The following is a 25,916-nucleotide window of genomic DNA, read 5'->3' as shown; positions in this document are numbered from 1 at the left end:
TTGAACATGGGTATATTCAGATATGACAAATAGGACTATACAGTTATATTATATGACCTATATAGATACCAATATGTGATTGGTCAAAATGCTGTCACGTGACCATGTTCACAAGGATGAGAAGCGTTATATTTCATAACATGACGTAAATTACGTACAATCATGGAATATAACAGCGACTACGTTAAACAAATGGCGTTATATCTGGAGGGGTGACGTAATCAAAAATCAATTGTTATGATGCGCGCGACATACACAGAGACGCTTTGCACACACACACACATACTTACGAATGTAATCGTGACCGGTCGACCGACCACACGCACCATACCACTTACGTTTACAGAATGCGCTAGCGGTATTAATGAGCATCACACTGACACACGCTAGAACACTGCAAGCGCGAATTACGAAATTGCAACTGATTTGTTTTCGTCAAACTGGTATGGCAGCTTTGATGAGCAGCTGCCCTTCGCTTGTGAGAGAGAAAGAATTGTTGTCCTGATAGCTCCTACTCCAATCAATGTTAGACAGTCGTGACAGGAAAGCCAAAGGATTTCCCATTACATTACCAGAGCCTGAACTGAGTAAGTTTTTATGCTACTTGTACTAGCGCAGGACCTGGACCAGGGCCAGGTCCGTAGTCTAAACAGCTCTTGTACCAGTGACCGCAGGCAGAAGAGATTAGGCCCTACTTTATCAGAAAGTTCACATTCTTATACATCACCACAAACAAATGTTATGTCAACAAGCTTGCTTTACCCAGACCAAAAGCGGCATTTGGTCTAGTCTTCTACAATTTTTACATCTCTCATTACAAAATCTGGCTCTACCGCTACGAAACTAGGCCCTACGTACGATTGATTATCGACTGTTCTAGAAATTACTTTGTGATAAACAGGCAACGGTCGTACTCCACGGAAGAACGAATTCCCGGTAGGCCTACGTGAAAGCCATCGGAGTTAGATCTACGTATCAAAAGGTTACTTGTAGCTCGATTGAATATCACTGGCACTAGCGCACTGTTGTCATGCGGTACGCGCGTTCATGCAAAGGAGTAGTGTTTCTAGACCTAGTCGTTTTGCTTCAGGGCCTATACAGCAGTTTATTTCTTGTACTGTAGGTCATATAATATAACAGATATTGACTTTTTCCTTCGGTAGGAATATAACATTTAATTTCCCTTGGGAAGTTATATTTTTGTCTCGGAATACTATATTTTTCCTCAGCGCTACGCGCTTCGGAAAAATATAATAATCCTCGACAAAAATATAACTTCCCGCGAGGATCTCAAATGTTATATTCCACCTCTGGTAAGTCAATATCTGTATAATATATTAAGTGTTGCCTAAGAGTGGCATGACACGCATTATATATGGGTGCGCACACAAGAAGGCAGTGAGTTAAAAAAAAAAAAGATGCAGAATAGAAAAGATAAAAATGGAGAAACAGCAGCTTGCTTCTGAACACATTTTAATCATTTGTACTAGAAGTATGAAAAACGTTTAAGTCGCTTATTACAATCATCAAAAAACAAACCTTGCTAGAAATCTTAAAACATGCCTAACACTCCATGAATGTATTTGCGATTGAAGTTATACATGTATCTTTGCTAAGGGACCACAGCAGCAGTAGAAAAGACTAAAACTATGTACAAGAAGCCTTGTAAAATCCGTATGTATATTGTATCAATAAAAAAATATAATGAAATGGGAATACACGTATTACAAAGAAAGTGCATGTTTCATCAACACAAAATCAAAGAAGGGGATAGGTATGTATGACCGTATAACAATGGTGTCTGTTCCTCTTGTGGTGGTATACGCCATGTGCCTTGTATGAAAGAAAATACAAATACGCTCTACTGGCATGGAAGCATCACTCCATTTTTAAGAGAACTGAAATCGATGAATTTACTAGATCAAACAGAAGATTTTAGAAAGGCTCCATTGTAATTTGACGCAGAGCAAGCAAAAGGAACTGCACTCGAGTCACGCATTGGTATCACAACCACCATAGGCAAATTGATCGCTATCAACTCTTTCATCATTATTACATAAACAACGAAAGTAGCAATAAAACAAAATTACGTCTTAACACGCTGGTCATGGACCAGAGTCCTCTATTGTAATAAAGGGCTCTGACACGAACGTACGTATAGCACCTACTCCTCTTCAGCACCAGTGAATACGCACTGTAAATCGTGCATTTTTAGGGGGAGTCAGCATAGGAAAATCTACATGAATATGACATAGTTTCATCAGTATATTAAATGCTGACTCCCCCTAAAAATGCACGATTTAAACTGTTACTCTTACGATATTCGTCACTGTTATTACTATACAATGTACTAATCATATAGTAGCGGTGGTGATGGAAGTCAACTTTGCTCTCTGTTTGTAGGCGTATCGAAGAGTTGGACACGCGAAATATTTCAAATCGTCTTGGGTCTTCTTTTCAGATGTAATAATAGCTGAATTAGGGTAGATTACGAACATATCGTTTATTGGGAGAGCTTCACTCGAATGTCTATAATAATGCTTTCACACCATTTGCACTCGTAGATCCTGACGGAGAGGAGTGTCAGTGGATTCCTGCCGGTGGATACTGTATGTCATTCCTGAGTTGCTCTTCCTTTCTTTCCTTTTCTTTTTTGTCCATCAATTTGATGTTAATTTCGGCTCTCTTGAGACAGCTCCAGATGAACTCCAGCAGCTCAGTGCTCCTCTCCACATCTTCTTCATGGTTCTCGTAAGTGTAATTTTCAACTAGGATCATGTCCTCCTCGGGAATACGTTGTATCAATTTCCGCGGATCCCGCCCATTACTTTCCATGTCGGTTTTATGCGTGAAAACGTATTTCATCTTCACACCTTCAAAAGATAATGAGACACAGAGAGGGACAGAATGAGAAAACATAAGGAAAGAATACAAACACAGAATATGCCCATACATACTTATGTTGCTGCATGGTTAAAACACCACAAAGAAACGCCTGTGTAATGACAGGAAAATAAAAGTTTCATTTACTGTTAAAGTGAAACTTATGTCGGTAAATACTGAAAAAAACCCGATCCATTATTCAAAGCTGAATTATTTTTATTTGCCAGATACTGTGGTATATTTTTCAAAAAATGTGCATATTGCATTTCTGATTACGTCACTCTCACAGGAATTCTTATTAGTTTTCACATTATATACAATACACCGCAAAAATACATTTTTAGATCTGGAAGTTACCAATCACGACTTCGAAAAGGAAATGTGATGCGGACTTGATTTGTGAGACAGTTGTAAGGGTGGGTATGCTCTCATTACAATCATAATTCACAGATGTGGATACCACTGGTAAAATGGAGCACGTGAAATCTAGATCAGTAATATTACTGTCTACTTTTCCCAAGAAATTCATTACTCTCCCTGCCTTACGGCTTTATTTCATTTTTGTTCCTGTACACAATAACTTGAGTTGACTTTCACCAAGGCCCAAGTCACATATTAACACGGATCCTCAATGATCTACACGATTATCCGAGGAGATCAGGGATAGTATCGACCTCGATGGAGAGTCGACGAGGGTTGATGTGACTGTACACACGGTATCAACACGGCAGTAACACGCCATCGGATAAGGCCGGAAGAGCCCGGCATCTACACGGACAAACACGGCATACACGGATCAACACGGCAGCTACAAACTGAATGAGTTTATTCGACTCAAGGAATGAGTCGAATAAACTCATTCTTTTTTGGCCAAAAGTGCATTACCAGTTTGTTTCTTCATTTCTTCCTGGAGCCAATACGTTAAATCTCAATGTATATATACATATATACATATGTATATATATATATATATATATATGTATATATATATATATATATATATATATATATATATACAGGGTGGTCCACAACTTGAAATTTTAGCATGTTGGAAGCTCAGAATCTGAGAATATTGCAGAAATTGAATATGCGCGGAGCGCACACGATGAGTACGTATAGTACGCAATATTTTGCTGCTTACATTCAATGTTCTCTCTCATGTTTTGCACACAAATATCTAGAGTACCTGGTAGTTTGATGTTTCTTACGTTATGCACATGTTTTGCACATTTTTGAATACTTTTACTTTGAGCTTGTTGCAAATTCTTGAGGATGTTGCATAGCATGTTGCTGGCTTTTCAGGATGTTGCACAAGAATTTGCAGCGACATACTAAAACCTCTCGTGGACCACCCTGTATGTATATATATATATATATATATATGTATACATATATATATATATATATATATATATATATATATGTATACATATATATATATATATATATATATATATATATATACACACACATTGTATTACCTATAAAGAAAGGTCACTTACCACACAACTTTTCTACCTCTTTGGGAAATTTATCTAGAAATCCATTCAAATCGTTGGTAGCAGTTTCCATTCTGTTAAAATATAAAACCAAATGTAAATAAACCAACACAATATCAAATGAATCAGAAAAAATTGTTTGTTTGTTTGTTTGTTCATTTCCGTTTGAGAAGATGGCTTGATAGCCCATATTCAGCTACGTTAAGCTGGTCTTCCATGTGGTCCAGTTGGACGTGAGGAGGGAGCACTTCACCGGGTTAAACACCCTGCTCTTTGCGATGAATGGATGAAGCGGGATCTTGTACGTGCATAAGTTACTAATTGTTACTCTCTCATACACGGGACCTCCATTTTATGTCCTATCCGAGGGACAGAGTGTTTTGCCTCTGGCTAGAGGGGGCGGTACGCTTACACACAACATTGCTCAGTCCAGACTCGAGTTCGAACCCGGGCCGCGTGATCGTGAGGCAGACGCGCTACCAACTGAGCCAACTCACCGCCCTATTCACATCTTGAATTAATGGCTGTTCACTGAAATTCAGAAAACCTTGAATGATTATTCCATATTTTTTGACGGGTTCTACATGCAATAATTAATGCAGATCGGAAATATATTACTGATGAAAATGTGCCATTGCAGGACACCAGAATTTTAGTATTTGATCCTAACAATTGCATAAGGCCGTGATGTTGGCAATGACAAGTATTATCATTGTTGTTTTTGCTGTCATTCTAATATTTGCTGTTTTAATACCATGCCTCATTAACCAAGGGTAGCCTCTATAATAGATTATCAGAGGGTTTTAATGATGATCTATTGTTTCGCTAAGTATACAACTTCCCTTTTCATAAGGGGGTATTTGGTAAAACATCTTTTGCGTGGGTGAAAGTACAAGGAAGGATTCAAACTCGAAGAATAGTAAATTGCAAAGACAAGGTCCACAGTGAGAGATTGAAATAAATCCATGGATTATTGACACGATATGTTAAAGATTTCGGAATCTCGACCTAACCATTCGTTATTAAAGCTGTAGTAATGTGAGATTTGACAGTGTCACCTTCTTTTTACGGGCAGAGGCACAAAAAGCCGCACAATGAAAAATCCATGGTAAAAGGGGGAAAGTTAAGTAGATGTACTATCTTTTCTGGCAATGTATTGCACATCAGCCTTTATGACAAGGTAATTGATAAGATCTAATGAAAATGGATATGTTTTGACAGAGAGGAAAGAAATACTGAACACGATACACATCAGTACCAGACTAAAACCTATTGCATTACGTGTTTCCCCCTCTTGAGTTACTTATTCGGCATATTAATGATCCATAATAGAATATTTATCATCAATATTAACGATCAGCTCATCTGCAGATTTCAAAATATGTTTAGCCTTTATGACACATATAACTGAATGATGGACATAACGTTATATAATCATGATATATATATATATATATATATATATATATATATATATATATGCATGTATACATTATACAATCAGCAAAAAAAGAAAGTAAACACTTTTTCGAGGTCATATTTTTTAAAGAAGATTTTGATGAAAATCAATTTGTTATATGCTATATTAAAGATAATTTAATTGGCTACTATGCTAAGGTTTATTAAAAAAAAGAAAACTTCACGCATGGGTGAGCACATTAGTTTTTTTCCTCGAAGGCTCAAAATTAAGAATTGCAAAAATTGACATTTTTTTCTCTTTCATTTACAAATGCCCTTCACAATAACACTGACAACAAAAGACCAGTGAAACACAATGAGAGACATGAATGAAATAGCAAACATAAGTCTTCATTCTCTTTATTCCTTTATAACCTCCAAGAGAAGCAAAGTGGGAATCTAAAGGGCAGAAATAAGAATTTTCTGTCAATTCAAACTTCAAATGATATAGGGAATAATATTAAGCATTAAGATGATTAAATGAGCAGAATTTCATTATTCACTTCTTTTAATCTAGTGATTTAAGAATTCATGAGACAAATTAAAAAACCAAACATTATTTACAATTTCCTAATTTGAAAGAAAGCTCAAATTTCAACCATTTTTGTTAATTACTTCTTCTTTCATACTATTTGAATTTAGATTTGACATACGATTCTTTATTATCCTCCTTTATTTTCAACCGTCATTGATCATTTGCGCTTTAAAGATATGATAGAGATCAAACGTTTATTTTTATGACTTTTTCATGTTTCGTTTTGTGTGATGTTTGTTGTTTGTTCTTATTGTTCTATGGGAGAGCACATATACGCATGAATGACAACTTGTTCAGTTTTGCAATTTTTACTTTCGTGCCCTGGTAGAGAAAAACAAGTGCTCACTCATGCGTTAAGTTTCAGTTTTGGTGACCTAACAAGTTGATAGCCAATTGAATTACCTTTCATATGGTATACAATAGATTAGGTTTCAGCCAGATATTCTATGAGAAATATTAACTTGAAAAAGCGTTTACTTTCATTTTTTGCTGAATGTATATATCCCTACATAATCAAAGAAGAAATTATTATAATAGATAATCACTACCAATATTAATTTTTTTAGTGTGTGTGTGCGTGTGAAATGGCTAAGAGCACGATGCGTGTTACATATTTTGGATAGAGTGCGATAATATTTTATTTAAAGCTAATAGCGAGATGTTTTATTGTCAAAACAAACTTCAGATACTACGCAAGTAAGGTCTAAGTCCCCTAAACCAATGACTATCCTATGTAAGAATCTATGGAATGTAGTCTTACTTTACTTTTTCAGCATTCAAACTTCTCCAAAAACTTATTTAATTTTCACTGAACTGAAAAAAATACTTTGAATTTAATGTGATTATCAAAAGCATTTTGCTTTAATACGGTGCCTACAACATGCATTAATTTGATTTTGTCAAGTATGGCCTCACCTTGCGTCAGCCACAAGTATAGGACAGTGTATCCTTTCACTGACGTTGTACCCTGAAAGGAACGTGATAAACATACAATCAATTTGCTTACATTCCACATTGTACCGCAATTATACACTGTCTACCCTTAGTAGACGTTTGGATAATATATCATATCCCTATGATAAGCATTAAAGCATGTGAGGGTAGCCGACATTATTTCCCTTTGAACTTAATGCATGTATTGTTGTGCATTTTGCTTTTTCATTTGATTTTGATTTTATGAATTTTTATAAAGAATTCTCTTTCTTACAAAAAACAAAAAAAAACCCCAAAAAACACAACAAAGAACCCGGAGTTACATGTACAGAGAAACAAATAACTTGGTCATATCCCAGCCTCTCGCAAACAAACACAAACAAAACGAATATGAATTAGATGCAACCACGACATTTCAGGCCTGTGTGTGTGTGTGTGTAGGTGTGTGTGTCTGTCTGTCGGTCTGCTCATTGTTATCTTTCCTGGGAGCATATCTTTATCACAGTAACATACCAGGCCATTGTTCGAGGCACCGGTTGAAACTATGTGCCTTCGGTGACTTCAGTAGCCCTTTTTTTTTCGGAACTGCGCCCCTCAGAAAATAGTGCAACTGAAGTCACCTCATGTACATTTTAATTTCAACCAGAGCCTTTCAGGCCTGGTATATTTGTATACTATGTACACTGAAACCAAACATTCTACTAAGCTGATCAATTAAAGGAAATATAGAGAAAATTTGTGAGTGATGTATACATAATGATTATCATTACACCTTCTAAAATTCTCACAAAGGCAATACAGCTATATCCTGTGGCGAAGTATTAAATAACTCTTCAGCAATATTTGAAGAAAAGGAAGCAAGAAACCATACAGACATGGAAAATGTCTTTGAAATAATTTGTGCAGTGCAAATCCACTGTATGAAAACACCTATAATGAGCATTTTCGGCAGCATACTTCAATTTATGTTTCAATGTACACGTACGTAGAATTGATTACAACTCTACGAGTGTCACATAGACACTCTTCTTTTACATACATGCAAGCACCTTTTCCTTTTTTTTTTCTTCAAAATCTCAAATTGATTAAAAATCGCTTCACTAATGTGATCATTACGGGACTTCACACGTATTTCTTATCTAATTCCCCCCCCCCCCCCGGAAATGGCACCATCAAGTCAAATTCAACTTAAGTTGCACGAAGAAAATCATATTCTTACGCATTTGATCCATATATTGAGTGGTATCATCCAAGTAAGTTTGAAGGCCTCTGTTGTCGAAGAGTGTGATATGGCTTGTCAGGTGATACGGTGTTTTTTCTTTTGTAACACTACCATCTGCCATCAGGTCGTCCGTGGTTTCGTGAGCGTGTTTGTGGTACTCACCTGCATTATGATAGTTGTGACCAGCAATTAAAGAAACGCTGATTACCCAGCGTATACCAAACATTACATACATGCACAATGCGTATAATCATATGCATGAAAACATGCAAACCATGTGATAAGTTCAATACTATGCAAGAGAAACTCAAAACGTGTAGTTTTTCTTCTTTTTTTAAGAGCCACCCAGATAAGGACTGCGGTAAGTGGTATAACCTTTGATACTGCCACCAGGCATGCCCTGTGTCGCCAGCCCAACCCGAGAGACTTCCATATTTACCTTCTATACATGATGACTGGATTTCATGTCGACTTTATCAGACAAAAAAAAAAAAATGACGATAGTGATTAACATCAGAAATCAATGCAAATATAACATAAATGAAATGCTTTATTTATATAGTTTATCACCCAATAATATGAATCAGAAACCTGGCGCAGTACTGTATATGACACTGCCACAAAGAAGGAAAAGAAAGCAGCCTGTGCACGTGATTTAGCAAAGAGAAGTAACAGCAGGCCTGTATAATTTGAGCAATTTCCGGGAGGGAAAGTCCACGTTATGTTCAAAATAACCTTAACATACAAAGAATAAGTAAACAGAAACGTTAGAGTTTCATCACGTGGACAAAAACATATTCTTGGATTTTAAAATTATGTTTTCACACTTACAAGCACAATGGTTCTGTGTTGTTGTTGTTTTGGGGGTTGTTTTTTTTTGTCCTTCGAAATGGTTAATTGCATCCGGAAAACATATACGTGTATCATGAAACCAACAAACTGTAGGATCAACCAAACATGCAAGTTATAAAATCTCACACAAAAAACTTCTCAAAGTCATCGTAAGAGCAATACCTTTTTACTGTTGCTATACTGCTGTCATCATGATTTCTGATAATACACTATTGATGATATCATGAATTGTCTTAACAAAGGCTCCACAATGTCTCCACTTTAAGCAGACTGGACTAGGAAATTCAAACAAAATAAAAACTTACAGGACACAATTACTCAATTTAATTCATGAATCATTTTTATAAATCAATGATATCCAATATTTCAAGACAACACCATGCTGACAAAATATTTAGTGGTTATCGATAAACGTAGAATAAACATTATTTTTAAATGGTTTTAACGTTTCTTTTCTGCTGTGCGCGACATGTCTATCACGTTAGAAAATGGGCAGGACTTGATGCAATACCCTTTGTTTCTACCTTTTTTTCCCCAACTGGCCAACTTGTCCACAGTAAGACACTTAAAGTAAGTTGCAGGTAGATGTGTCGATACAAAGGAAATGCATTACCTGTCAGGGCAAACATGACCGAGTTGATGAAGGCCGACTTGCCAGTTGACATCACACCAAATAACCCGAGATTCACCTTGTTCACGCTAAGTTCACTTTCTGTCGCATCACCAGGCTTGTAGATTTGTGTTCTCAGTTTCTCCAACGATTCTCGTGATGGGACTAAAAAAAGAAAGAAGTGATTCAAAGATTTGGCTGCAAGATGACTCTTCAAGTCCCTGTTGCATAAAAGCTGAGATCAAAATTGTCAGAAATCAAGTACAATGTGTTAGTCTGTAAATTTTCAATTCTCACAGGATGATGTCTGACTGTTTAATTCATCGACTTATGATTGATTGCATCTCTTGATATATCATACAACAGGGTCCAGACGGCTGGCACAAAGCTATATTTGTAAAATTCAATTACGTGATGTTAAAACACTCTTTTTATACTGAACCACGCGACTATTCCTGCACTATCCCCGCTCCTCACATGACCACTTTCTCATCCATCACAAAACAATCATGCTCTCTCCCAGCTACGCTTTGGTAGATAGAGCCCTGTCAATAATTGCTCACAACTTTGTAGGCGACTGATCCGAAATCTCGTGAGTCAACGACTTTTTATTTTCCTTTAAAGCAAATTCTAATTTTATTTTATGCCAAAGACAGAGCACTTGAAAACACACGTCACTCTATAAAATTATTCGTGTTTTTTATAGATTTTCAATTATAACCATCACCATGACATGCCCTCACCCTGGCGAATCACAGGTACAAATGTAATTATAAAACAGTTGTACCATTTCCTTCAATGATTTAGTTTTCCTAAAATATGTTGCAAAGCCTAGAGCAGTCTTTAAGATGTCCTCGCTATTTTCTATCTCTCTCCTTTTCTTTCGCTCTTTCTTTCTTTCACTGTAAATACTCTCTTGATGCTTTTCGGAATTTCGGTATCCACTATCTCTTCTCGGGAAAGTTATGATTTTTCATGCTACAGACATTATAAGTCATGCTGTTCAACTGCTCTTCATGTTATTAATATAACTTTATTGTCATCATTATCTTTATCATCGGTGCTATCAGTTTTGCATTGCATCGTACGGTTACCACCTTACATTTGGAATTGGAGTTGCATGCCCACAATAATTCGTGTTCTGTGCCCATTTATTTCTTTTTATGCAACACTGTATCAGTTTGGACAGTGTGTCACTTCAATATCAAAGGCCTTCGACACAATTGACCATGATATTTTGATTTACAAACTACGACACTATGGTATACGTCGGAAGGCTTTGGACTGGTTTCGAGATTATTTATCGAACAGAAAACAATTTGTGAGTATAAATGGTCGTGATTCTCAGTTAAAGTTAATTTTATGTGGTGTTCCACATGGCTCCTTATTAGGCCCATTATTGCTCATTTTGTACATTAACGATCTTCCTAGTTCCTCGCCAGTTCTTTCCTTTATATGTTTTGCTGACGACTCCAATCTGTTTTTTACACACAGAGATCCCTATACTGCAGCAGTTATCTGCGAGGGGATGGCAAGAAGGCATAATTATACGACAATCATTTACTCCATTATCAGAGACCCACTACCATAAACACCCACGGGGCAGGTAAGATTGATATGAAGGCAGAACGACACAACATAGATTCCACTTTCGAAGAAACTTCTATGAAAATATCCCTCAATGGATTGCTTGCAAAATCGAGAACTCTGATTCATATTCCATTGATAACACAAACTTAAAAGAAAATGTTAATGTTTCACTAGACATCGATTCTCGACATTGGCGCCGTTGGTGCGGGGCCGAAAAAATAAAAGTATCGCGCCACCTATTAATTCGTGGCCACCTATCGAGCCATAGAATAATTATTTGTAAGTGGATACAATGTTTTCATGCGTTTTTCTCATCCAGAATATTGGAGCAGGGGGTTAATAGCAAGGGCTTGGTTGCTAGTCTTCAAAATCTAATCTACTTTACAGTCAAATTCAACCAAACTATAATATTTTGTTTTCCTGAGAAAAAAACACTTATCTTTCCGATAATTGAACCATAGATGTACCTCAAAGTTGAATGCAAACATTTGATGAATATGTGGCGTCATGGAAAATCATGCTTATGCCTCAGTTCAACATCTGATATATCACCATACCTACCAATTTCCACATAATTGTCACGGTAAAGAATAATTTCGATAACCAGTTTTTTTTTTTTTGTTATAGAATGAATGTTTTAATTTTTTAATTTTTGATGAGCTTCTTCTTCTTCTTTTTTCTTTTTGGATGCCTCACATCTTACTCACAGAGCGTGGTATTTGAGCATATATCATTCCTGCCAATTTCAGAGTGTCATTTTTTTTAGGCTATCAAATGTCATTGTTGGGCCATCTTCTACACAGGAAGACATGTTGGTTCATATCAATCCATGTGTAACTTTGTCCAACATTTCAATTCGCCCTTGATGTCATTACAATAAGTGCATTTGGAGGAATGTGGACATATCCTTGAAATTTAAATTTGCCTTCTATTTCTATTCCATGGTGTCATTCAGTAAAAAGAAAAAAACGGTGCCGTATTGTGTTGCGTTTTCTTTTGTTGCGTTTTCTTGTGTTGTGTTGTGTTGTGTTGTGTTGTGTTGTGCCGTGCTGTGTTGTCAGACAGTGTTGTGTTGTGTTGTGTTGTGATGTTAACTCCTATAAGTCAAATCAATGTCGTCACATCGTTGCTATAACAACACTTAACATTGCTTTGAAAGACGTTAAAAAATGATATCTACCTCCTTTGTGTCCATCACCTTGCTTCTTGCATGTGTGTTTAAACAGAAGAAAACCCACCAGACCCAAGACGATAAGAGTTATCGCGATTATTACGATAATTGCGAACACAGAAAGTCCTCCTGCACCTTGACGACAAAAAAAGACAGAAAGAAAATAAAAACAAAACAAGCCCCATGCATGATGACCACGGACGGTTGTGTGAAGCAATGGCATTTACCAGCTTTGGTATGCACATGAACAATGTTTGACTTCTGCATGTTCACTTCTGCACACATACGAGAGACCATAATGTAAATTGGGACTTCTTGGTTTCCTCACTTTGGCCAAATAGTGGATGTATTCGATATGTGTCGTTAGCTTTGGCTGTGTGAGAGCAAACGCTGGGGAGAACATCAACCTAATCGTATTGGTATATACGCATAGCCTCTTTTATTAAACAGTGAGTCAGTTAACACATTAATAGCCATCCACCCACACACACATGTTTAAATATACTTTTTCGACTATACCTATAAACTAAATGAAAAGAATAGAGAATTGATCTTCTTCTGTTTCTGAGCCCAAGTTCATGTTCATGTTTACAAATATCACAATACATATGTATAGCTGGTATTGTAAAAAAGAGTTATTATTCTACTCCAGGTAATTTACTGAAAACATTTTTATTCCATCACTATATTTGAAGATTATTGTGCTTTTTTTTTCTCTCTCTCTATTTATTAAATAGCGAAGAAATTTTGAAAAAAAAATGTTTCTCTAAATACGCGCGAAACAGTAACAAAATACATGAATGATACGTTCTTGTACTAAAGTTTTTGGTTCTAACACTGCATGAAAAGATAAACTTTCTTTGTATTTTAAAACTTCATTTTTATACTATTCACAAGCTATTTTTCTATATTTTTTGGGCATGAAAAATAGTGAGAAACTTTATTTTCGTGGTCTATTTTTCATATTAGTAAAATATATATACTATGTTTTTTTTTTGTTTTTTTTTACATTAAGTTTTCGGTTCCAATACTGCATGAAAAAAATATATATATATTTTCTTGCTATTTTCAAACCATAATTTGCGGCTATTTCCATGCTACTTTTTTCTATATTTCTTAGCATGAAAAATAGTAAGAAGCTATATTTTCGTGGTCTTTTTTCTTTTGGTCTATTTTTCCATATTTTCCCATGACAGCTATCGTTATTATTATCTGCCAGAACAGCAATTGTTTGTTCGTCACTGTTGACCATACTCCTATTGAGACCACTGTAAAGGTAGACAAATAAAATTTGCACATATTTAGATGAAAGAACTTTTCGGCTTTCCCAAATAGCACATGTCTTCACCAATATCAATATGTTGGATGCAAAGCAAAAGATGATGCGATTACTGCAGTATGTCAGTGGCAGACTTGAGATGTAATGACATCGTCACTTCCTTTTTTGTATGGTTTTGCCTCAAACCAATGTATTGGCTTTTTGCAGGCTAACATATCAATACAATTATTTTGATCACAGGCTCCTGTTCGTTGTACATTAAATCACTAAGTCCAAGTTTGATACATAAATTCATAAAAGTTCTGCTAACCATTTTGAGCAGTTATTAAAGAATGTTCGAGTTATCACATTATTTTGATGCATATATTTACATAAATTTCACAATAAAGCCTTAACCCTAATCAGGCTGGGCTTTTTTGGCTATGCTATATCTGGGGGTGGGGGGATGGGGGGGGGGGGTGGCGGATTCCACCCCCCCCCCCCCTTCATATCTCGCCTATGGAACGCGTGATCGCGCCGAAAATCGGCACATGCGACGCCCGCGACGTATACTATCAAAATGTATGCTTGCTTTCTCCGAAAAATTTTTCTTATATTTTATATTGATTAATTATTGAAATTTATGCATAAAATCAGTTTTGGGCTCTAAATCACTTATTAATGCTCTAATTAAGAGCTAATTTCTTTTTAAAAATGTTTCTTGTATCATTCTCCTGAGACATAGGATAAAAAAAAATCTGTATCGAAATTAATTTCTTATTTATTTTATTGTTTTTTGAATTTCTTATGTATTTCCCTGTTTTTCGACCTTTTGTTTTTGTTTGTTTTTTGGCCAAAATTTGTCACAGACATTTTTCGAAGCTTTATTATGCTAAAATAAATTAATTTCGTCCATTCTAAGTCAAGATATGAATTTTTATGTGAATTAATTGAAAAAACACAATTTGCATTGGATTTGTACACAAAATCACGTTTTGGAGCAATCTTGGGGTTGACAATTTTTTTTTCGAACGGGCGTCGCGTCAAAACGGTACGCGCGGGCGCAACAATTTTGGTCTCAAAAGTTGCGCGATACTTGAAAGAAAAAAGTCATGAAACATCGCAGCGGGAGCTTATCGCGCTGCGAAGATATTGCGCGAAACGTTTTCTCCCTTGAATAGAGAACCAAAAAAAGGACTTCAAAACCTCCAGCATAAAACTATCCTTGAACTGCAATGAGTCAGCATTAGCGAGTCTTAGCAGAAGGTGAGTACGGGAGGGGTAATGACTTTCACAATACGGTCCATGTTCGTAAGGCCACATGAAGTTATTCCCTTATTTTGTTTGCATTTCTGTTTTCATCGATGTCACCGTTCAATGAAGCCATGTAAAACTATCACTTAAAGTTACACCATTTTATCTTACTGATTTACTGACCGTTACTTTGACTGTCCTGTTTCTATGAGTTCATGCGTCAACTTTACCACAAAATTTTTCTTTTCTTTTCCAGTAAAAGTCCTACCTGATTTCACGGTCAGCGTAATCGTTGCATTTGCAATCCCCTAAACAGCTTCTCCACGGGCACTGCAGGTGAATTTTTCGCTGCTACTCTCGGAGCTTATTGACACGTTCGCATAGATGGTTTGGTCACGGGTACCATCCCCCCGTCCCTTGAATAACTTTGGCAGAAGCGTTACGTAGGAGTTCCCGGTCGCTGTCAATGACATTGTGACGTCTGGTTTGGCCCCGCGTACTGTGCACGAGAGCTGGAATTCTCGGCTGTTCACCACCCTAGTGCAGTGCATAGCCCCTTCGCAACTGTCAAAGATATGATGGCTCCCACGGGCTGAGGGGTCAAAACACACAGCAGATAAAGTTGACGGAATGTGATGAAAATTATATTCGGCGTATGATGCATAATATGATCTGCATAACTCTGAACTTCTTTGTCAAGAAAAATGTTTTAATTTTGATGGAAAATGAGATAAGACATGGAAATGTGCCACCTAACCAAAAAAAAAAATAAACAATGAGTACTTTAAGAAAATAATGTTTTTCCTAGATCAAATATTGCAAACAGTTTCTTGATCACAGATCTACCGATAATAAGAAATAATTGGTGTCAACTTTGTGTTCATTCTGATTAGAAAAAAAAAAAAGTCAACACAAATCCGAATACTGTGAACGATTTTATGTCAATACACAGCATTTTTTTTTTTTACTGGAAATACAGGTTTTTTTGAAGGAAATAACTAATCCGCTTGCATCATTGAGTTCTGTGGAGTCTCAACATTTGGATTTCTAACATATGACGCAATCTATTACAATTACAAAGTAGGCCTATAGCTATAATCCGAAGGGCTCTTAAAAGGTGACCAAAATGTTTACATCAAAGCTTTGCTTTTTAGATCACCATGTCTCCCCCTTGATCTCTGCAAATATGCTCATGAGTCAAATGTATCTTATTTCAAGTCTTACTTTCTCTCTCTCTTTTAGTGGCAGAAACGAAATGGAATGAAATAAGGTTCACAAGCAGTATAATTTCAGCAGGATCGAAACACATACCATTCACAGTTAGTACTGTCGAGTTCCTCCAACTCTTAGAGTCGTACGCGAAGACCGCACACGTAAGTGTAGCCTCATCAAGAACACTGACTTCACTAATTGTCAAGCTGAAATCTTCCTTCATGCGGTATCTACCATTCCCGACAGACGGGGAATGGAAGGTACCGTTTGTATAATTCGCCACCACTTTTCCACTGGATTCATCGACCCACTGGACCCGATAGGGCGTGTAAGGAAGCTTACACGGCAATGAAGCGGTCTCCTCCTTCCAAATTGTTAATATCGGTGTTGTCTGTACTTGAAATTCTGGATTGGATAATACCGAGAAATTTAATGCTTTTTTGAGGGGACGCTACATTTCTGCAATGCCTTACGTTACTTGAGAGCTAAAAGAAAAGAAAACCGTTTGAGAAAGAAATTGGAAATTCAATATCTCCCTTTCTTCGATCCAAACGAGGCTTTCTTTGTCCTGTGTACGATGAATTAATCGTATTGAGATTAGGGAGGGGGGAGAGATATGCTCAGAGAACTGTATGAAACTTAAGCAGTGGCATATTGTAAAGAAATCTTTGGAAATCGGAACTAAATCAGAAAAAAGAGGGCATCATTTTACCTTTAAAAACTCGATAACTTATAAGTATGTCTTTTAACAACTAGTACGGCATTGTCATCATTAACATGATATTTTTTTTCCCTCAAATATTATTGTCATTAGAACGCGGGGGGGGGGGGGGGTCATATTGTTTTGTGTTAATTTTCTTTTTTTTTACGTGACGTTTATATAACTTCATTGCGTCTAACCCCGTATTAAATTCGTTCAAACGAAATGTGTCCCCCTCCCTGAATCTAAATACAATTAAAAAAAGTCCTCTCGACATCTGACCCCAAAGTTGTATATTTTTTGCTTTGTACAATAATAATTACAAACAAGAACAAAAACAATTTTCTATCGTGACTCTGTCAAAAAACGATGAACATGTGACCTTGGATTTTTTGCATGCAATTGCATTGCTGAAACCACTACAGATATTTCATACAATTTCCTTACCGGAGGTGTTTAGTTTCATGACTCTCTGAGTTTGTAATATATTTCTTGATACGTGTCCAATATTGCCCGATTACTTTCGTTTTATTCTCCCTGGGAATACGGTTAAGTAGTCAATCACAGGTTTCCCTTTAATAGGCTGATCTCTGAATTATGTTTGTTTTTATGTTTGTGTGAACTGTTTGTTCACTTCTATTTGCTGTTCCAAAAGGATCGCATAAATTTATGTTAATTACAAAAAAAATTCTCCTCACTCCAGGCCAGCACTGTCAATTACATCCCCATGGTATCCCCCGGACGACCAGGAGCCTAGAGTGTCATTGACATTTCATGTGTACAGATAGTCAATGGTAATAAGTGTTAAGGGTAAATAAGAGGATTGACATGGTGACATGAAGACACATACAGGCATGGAAGGTACAATTTGACTGATGCCTGCTCTCCTACATGTCGGTTCTCGGATAGGGCAGCACAAGTCGTCATCGAAATGTCAGAGAAATATAAGAAATAAGTACGAAAGAATAACAACATGAACACATCACCGACACCAATGAGTATCAAAGTAACACACACACACACACACACACAAAATGTACATGTGTCAAACTAAACCAGAGCAATTTAAAGGATTGTAACGAGAATATATTCAGCAAAGAAAGAAACATAACAATCCCAGAGATTATAATTATGAAGTCAATGTGTGACATCTTTCGGCATTATGAAAAGAGAAAAACTCTTAGGGCGCTCGCCCAAACTTTTGATATAATAGAACTTACCACGAACTGTGACCATGGTACTATTAGCGTGGAGCTCCGCTTTGTAGTTTGAGACGCGACAGATGTAATTTCCGGCGATGTTGAAATCGACAGGTTGTTTGAATACAAGGCTGTAGTTTTGGCTTACTAGTATGTCGACAGAACCGTCGTCAAACCTTGTTCCACTTTTCTGCCTGTCGTACCAGACTATCAAATCCTCTGCCGTGTCAACAGTGGCACCTGTGACGGAAACAGTGACGGGAAAGCAAAATCTCAGCCTTAAGTTTTTGATCCTTATGTTGGTCCTATACTTCGCAAAAGGAGTAACCTTAAAACAATACACATGCAAAATAATTTTAGTAGTACACATTACAGTAAAATTATAGTAAAATTGAGGAAAGTCCGTTCAAAAGTTATGACGCGTAAAGTTTTGGTTAAATCCAGAGTTCGTTAATGTGAAAATGAACCAAGGTGCGTTTGGCTGTCAAAGAATTAATGCGCGCTTTCTCATTCTTTCTTCCAAGGTAGATAAAGTTATATTTCTGTCGTGCATGAAGAGGATGGGGAGGGGCGCTTGTCTCTTCTTGCTCCTCGGAAGCCTTAAGTGTTGAATATTGCAATTCGGGAAGCAGCAGAGTCGTCAAATCCCAGAGAAACAACAGTTTCTTGAAGCACCTCAAATGCGTTTCCTCCTTCATTCTATTCCAATCTATAGATACAACAGTAATAGATGCTTGTTCATGTTCTGGAGTTCCATGATGATGCTTTCGTGACGATGAGATCATCTTTTGAAGAGACTTTCTTAACTCTTACAGGCATTTCTCTCAACATTTTGCCTGGTATCTGAGATATTGCCAGACTTGAATTTGACTGTGGTTTTCAATTCATCAAACCTCAGGTTGATTGCTGTGGAGCTAGCCGATATTTTGTCTACCTTCATGGTGAGGGAGTTATTTCAGACAAGAATCTCTATTTGCTCACGATGAGGAGGCGTTCTGCATCCCGATGGTGGAGCGGTTCCAGCTGGCTTGGATGTGGCCTGCTTTGGTATTGCCATCGTGAGTTTATGATGTAAAACTATCACAAATCTGTCTAGTCAATTAACCAAAATGCCAAGAAGAGCTTTAGACATATCATTCTGAACCAATATTGAAAAGTATACGCAAGTGTTTATTAAAAAAAAAAAATCGAGGATGTGTGGAAAAGAGCATAATGGTGTTAGTTGAAGAGCTAAACTTTCTACACGTCGTGTACACCCCATTGGCTACCAGCGCATCACACAATCATTTTATATAGGCCCTATACACAAATACGCAAAACATACACACACACTTTGACTAACACACGCATGTTCACGCACAAACACACACACACACACACACTGTTCCATAAAAAGAAGTTGCATGCCATACCTCTCCAATTTTACACAATGGTTATCACGGGGAGTCATAATTAGTATTATGAACCGAGTAATGAATAGAATTATATTGTACTGTTGTCATTCAATATGACCATCATTAGTACCATCGATATCATTATAATTTTGAATGGAATTAGGAATGTCATTACTATAACTATTACCTTTCTTCCAATAGACTGCAATTGGTTCACCCCTGAATAAACATGGGAGACTGACCATTCGCTGTCCTTCCCAAAAGGCAGCGCGAGGGTTCGTCCACACGACGTCTTCCGGTACAGGGAGGGACCTTACTTGTCCTGCCAGAAAGGTAAACATGAAAACAGACAATTTCTGTTTAAAGGGAGAAGTGATGGATGAAATCTTGTCCAAAATCATGCACCTGAATGACTACGAATATTGAAATAAGAGGGTTGAACCGACACTGTATAATCAGCTGATATACTCCCATCACCCACATCCTCTACAACTGAGGATAATCAGATCAAAGATTGCCCTTGCTGTGCCATCCTCATCCGAATTCGCAAGACAACTTGGTTTTATAACCCAGTCAGGTAATTTAATAATATGCATGTAGTAAAAGATGCATACAATAAGTGTAAATAAAGAATTATTACAGGTTTCCCGCCCAAGCTGCCGATTTGAAAACGGTGTGGTCTTTCAATATGGAGGTACTTCAAACGACCACCGCGATCTACATGTACATTAAAAAAGCTTACTTGTTCATTCAGTTTGATTATATTTTAGCGCGATTTGATGATTATCTCATATTAACTTATAAAAAGTGGGTTCAAATTCGCACCGGCACGACCCATCTATGACGAACGTTATAGAAATTCAAATTCACGATTATGCAAGCAGTTACAACATTTAGGCGGTATTTTTGGGTTTGACTGGTTATGTTCCTCGTGCTCTTCATCAGATACATAAATAAAGTGTTATTTTCGCGACGTGAAATTTTCGTGAATTGGAGCCGACGGTCTTTTTCGCAGCATGAAACTTTAGCCCACTGGCATTAAATGCATTGTTTAGAATTGCGCGCATTTTCCTTTTGCAAATATTAGCTCCTCACGAATTTTGTTTCATGCCCGCGAAATTTTCTGCAAATGAGTTCAGCAATTATACCATGAAAATAAAAATTTTACAGAAGGCTCCTATACAGAGTAGGTCCTGAGGGGTCATCTCTGCAAATTTGGTGCTTTTATCCGCCGTGTAACGGTAATCTCAAAATTTGACGTTAAAGGACAAGTCCAACTTCATATTCATGTGGATTGAGTGAATGCAGCAATATTAGTAGAACACATCAGTGAAAGTTTGGGGAAAATCGGACAATTCGTTCAAAAGTTATGAATTTCTAAAGTATCTGCGTAGTCACTGCTGGATGAGAAGACTACTATAGTGTATGATGTCATATGCGTACAACCATATAAAGAAAATAAAAAGAGAATTTCACAAAACTTTACTTTTTGAATTAAGTGAACATTTCTTCGACTTGTTACTGACATATGTTAAGGGTAATATTATTCCCCCTACCTTCTGAAAGAGAGAAGTCAAGTGTTTTTTTTTTTTGTTATGCGAGAAAAGTGAGAATATGTTGAATTTTCTTTTTTCTTTCTTTATATCGTTGTGCATGTGACATCACAAGCTATAGTAGTCTTCTCATCCAGCCTTGAGTGGACAGAAGCTTCAAAAATTCATAACTTTTGAACGGATTGTCCGATTTTCCTCAAACTCTCAATGATGTGCTCTACAAAATAATGCTGCTTTCACTCAACCCACATGTCTATGAGGGTGAACTTGTCCTTTAAGCGACCTGACTAATGAGCTGTAAGTAATGAATCAAAATTACACATTCAAATAATGCACAGGTGTGAGTGCAGCGCACTCGAGGGTATTCACAATCGTGCAACATGCACGAGGCGAAGCCGAGTGCATGTTGCACTACATTGTGAATACCGAGAATGCGCTACATCTCCACTAGTTAACGTCACAAACTTAAACCTGTGCATTATTTGGTTTATAAAATGGGTCGAAGAACTATCTTTAGTATAATCAAGGAGGTTTGAGAAATGGAGTTCCAACTGGCTGTAAATATTCAAACAGCTGTCAGTTTTCTTTTGATGTACAAAAGAATTCCACAGGTGCATTTGTGACTTTGATGATTGGGGTTCGATGCCACCGTCTTTCCGAGCACAGAGATGACTAATTTGGAACGCTAACATTATGTCGGCTATATTTGTTGTTTTTGTATTAAATTAAATTTCAGCTAATGATAAGGCATATGAAAATAAGTAACTCCTGTCCAGGATTATGTAAAAAAGTGTAAATCTGAGCCGTACGTTGTAAAAGTATTTGAACTGCACCCTTACTGGAAATTCGATTTTATAATCTTTCCGATCACATCCGACAAAATGAAACTGATATGGCATAATCTTCAAGTGTAGTTCTTTATTCATGTATATGTTAGATTAGTGTAAAAACATGTAAAGTTGGGTAATTTTAATTCTTATTTCATCAATTTCTGTGGAATTTCTATTCGCACATCCCTGTCACCTGCCTGTGTCGGTACCGTTATGTACCGCTCATGTTTCACAAGAAGGGACAGCGAAAAGTAATTACCATCATAAAGACGTATCTCCCATTGAGAGTGACGAGTCATGATATGCAATGCCACATGAATCATCTGTCTTCCTATCTGTGAGGCAGCTCCAGTTTAGCACATACATGTACTTCAAATATTTCTTAGTGGCGGCATCAAACATGGGATCAATGGGAATAACACTGTTGTTTCTCCATCTCTTGAACCTCCTTGGTATAATGTCTGTCTATCAAATGATAAAACTTCACATTTCAATACAACTGGGACACTCTTCAATCGGCTTTACAGACGATCACACCGTGTGCAGTGGTGCTGACCCCGTGTGCAGTGGTGCTGCACGCGCACGCACGTACAGTAGTACGTACGTATCAAAGAGATTACACCAATCTCTCTGGTACGTAGACAGTAAATACCCGCACCAGTCATCTAGCTGCCATATGATAAATTTTTTGCACGGCCGTGCATGTTAGTAAGAAAATCAAGAGCGCACGTGTACCCGACTCATTTCACCACTTCTGATTGGCTACATTCTTGAACCATTTTTATCAAACCAAGCATAGCAGATTTTCGATTGGAGAATAACACTAACCGTCAAAGTCCTGTAAACAACCAATTTCGTTGGGACTGGCCATGTTATCTTGGAAAGTCGTAGGTGCTTTTCAACGAAGCATATGAAAAACACACTCACATACAAACAACACACAAAAACAAACACACAAGCAGAAAGAAAGTAGGCTCCCATATGATATGATTTCAGATCTCGGAAAATAATTTAAGGCCTACGACAACCTTCGTACAACCAATCGACACATGCCATATTCAAGTGCAATACCACATGACGTTTACGGTACAACACATTTCATAGCGTCGTGTGAGGCTCTCATTCCACATGATGTACTTACCGTGATACATGGCTGATGTGACAACAAGGAAAGTGACCACTGTAGACTCCATATCTGGACGGAAGTTTCGGTAGTATGTTTTGAAGATTTACAATGTACGTTCAGTTTTAACTGTATTGCTTTATTTTCGAGAAGAAGCTAGACGAGCACCCGCCTTTCTCTCACATGTAACAGAGAGTGGAGAAAGTATTACGCGTGCGCGAAAAAGTCACCACGAGAGGTTAGGTCATTATGAGCGCGCATGGCGTACTACGCAAGGGGATTCCCCGATCACATAAAAATAAAAATGAAAATAAAAATATCGACATTGCGACAGCCTCGGTCTCGCTTTTTAGCTCTCTCCCTCGACTACATGACATTACAGGAGTTTTAGTCAATCCCACGCTTACATGTGAAAACTATTGTATAATTATAGGAGTACAGGAACACTGTGTTAGAGAAATTGAAGCCAAAAGAAATAAACGAAATTAAAACGACTCGGCATTTAGTGCACGTACTGCACAGATTTGTATTCCAGTTTAAAATGAAAGAAATGAACGTGATGCATATTCCACATTGTGGATATAGTATATACACAGTAGGGCCTACGAGACATGGTGACATTTTGCAGGTAATTACAAATGTGGATGGGACCACTATACGAAGCAGATAGGTCCTGCTTGTAAATGTAGACCCCCTACGGAATATAGAAAAATATATAGTTTAACAATTCAAAAGAAAAGGGAAAACTGTTATAACGAAAACACTATAAAATACATATACAAGGCACTACAAGGGCTCTTGATGAGCCCTACGTATGAATATAAGGTTTCATAAACACAGGTTAATGTATAAGGTTTGCGTTTTCTATAACACGTTTCGCAAATTACACACAGTATGAGAATGAAACTGATTGTAGTTGGTAATCACGTTACCTTTCATTTTATATTCATTTAATTCCCAGGTCGAAAAACCAGTAGAAACCAGTAAGCATTTTTAACTGGTCTTTACTGGTTTTAACTGGTCTTAACTGGTTCAACTGGTACCAGTTGAAATCAGAAGGCAACTCCAAATTTCCAGTATGTTAACAAAATAAGCAATTCTAACTGAAACCAGTTGATACCAGTTGAAGATGTACTGGTACCAGTTGATACCAGTTTAACCATACTGGTACCAGTTTATATACCATTTGAAGTTGCACTGCTTACCAGTTGAAACCAGTACAAGTCTGCTGGTACCAGTTGAAGTCTTACTGGTACCAGTTTATACCAGCTGAAGTTGCACTGCTTACCAGTTGAAACTGAGTACAAGTCTACTGGTACCAGTAAAGTCTTACTGGTACCAGTGTATACCAGTTGAAGTTGCACTGCTTACCAGTTGAAACCAGTACAAGTCTACTGGTACCAGTTGAAGTCTTACTGGTACCAGTTTATACCAGTTGAAGTTGCACTGCTTACCAGTTGAAACCAGCACAAGTCTACTGGTACCAGTTGAAGTCTTAATGGTACCAGTTTTATACTAGTTGAAGTTGCACTGCTTACCAGTTGAAACCAGTACAAGTCTACTGGTACCAGTTGATACCAGTTCATGTCTCATTGTGTACCAGTTGACATATATGCTGAAATCTACTTTTTGAATTCGATTAGTTTATCAATTAAAGCTGAATGAAAAGGTTAACAAAACTTAGTTAAAACATTAAATCAAAAAGTAAACAAAACACAATTAAACGAAACATTTTACATGATTGAACTTAGACTCTTAATGATTTCAACTAAATGAAACTGGAACCAATTAAGATCAGTTGACACTTTAACTGACAGACTGTATTTTGACCAGTTTGTGCGTGTGTTTGTGTGTGTGTGTATGCGTGTGTGTACTTGTGTGTGTGTCGGTTTGTGTGCAAATTAGTTGACACAATTTGATACCCATGTATAACTGACTGGACTTGCTTTCAACTTCATTCCAGATTAAAACCCACTAAATCATTGAAATTCTAATACCAGTTGATACCAGTTAGTTTCTATTGGTTTCTACTGGTTCTTTTGCTCGTGAATATTCATAAGCTATTCAAATTCTCTTCGTGAAAATGACAAAATATTGTTAAACTTATTTTTGTTTATGATTTCAATAAACTCAGAAATGTATGAAATCCATTAGAAATTTATCTAATATTATTGCCGTGATATTCACAATTTTAACTTGTACCTCTGATGAGGTATTTTCATATTTTCATATAAAGTTTAACCTACTTGGTAACCATGTCTTAAATCATTATAGCTACATAGCCCTATATAATTATATGAATGAAATATCCCTGGTACTAACTAGGTCTAGGATGTAGGCTAAGCCTAAATGTAGTTGTAGGTTTAGGCTTTAAGACTAGCTGTATGATTATACTAGGTTAGATATTAACAATATCTTGACATACACGAAACACCCATACATCAAATAATTCAACACAAAATTAATTTTGTCAACTGAATCCCAGTTGATTGCAGTTGATACCAGTTGACAACTGGTAACAGTTGATTCCAGTTGGACGAATACCAGTTGATACCAGTTGAATAAATACCAGTTGATACCAGTTGATTTCTATAGTCACTAGTCACGCTGTCACGCAGGAATGCAAATTTACCTACCACA

At 37.0% G+C, this 25,916-nt stretch overlaps 1 protein-coding gene and 1 pseudogene across 1 annotated transcript; both read right to left on the bottom strand.

Annotated features, from left to right (window-relative positions):
• Positions 1 to 2,271: 2,271 nt before the first annotated feature.
• Positions 2,272 to 8,661, bottom strand: LOC140230037 (uncharacterized). The gene is made up of 4 exons (XM_072310241.1): positions 8,528 to 8,661; positions 7,291 to 7,342; positions 4,386 to 4,456; positions 2,272 to 2,873 (listed from the first exon to the last, which is right to left on the bottom strand). Exons 1-4 carry the CDS (start codon positions 8,649 to 8,651, stop codon positions 2,584 to 2,586), a joined length of 537 nt encoding a protein of 178 aa, XP_072166342.1. The 5' UTR covers positions 8,652 to 8,661; the 3' UTR covers positions 2,272 to 2,583.
• Positions 8,662 to 12,700: 4,039 nt separating this feature from the next.
• Positions 12,701 to 18,583, bottom strand: LOC140230036 (uncharacterized; annotated as a pseudogene).
• Between the last annotated feature and the right edge of the window lie 7,333 nt (positions 18,584 to 25,916).

The sequence above is a fragment of the Diadema setosum genome, chromosome 6, assembly GCF_964275005.1.
Source record: "Diadema setosum chromosome 6, eeDiaSeto1, whole genome shotgun sequence".
NCBI lineage: Eukaryota > Metazoa > Echinodermata > Echinoidea > Diadematoida > Diadematidae > Diadema > Diadema setosum.
This window is presented reverse-complemented; position numbering and strand designations above follow the sequence as displayed.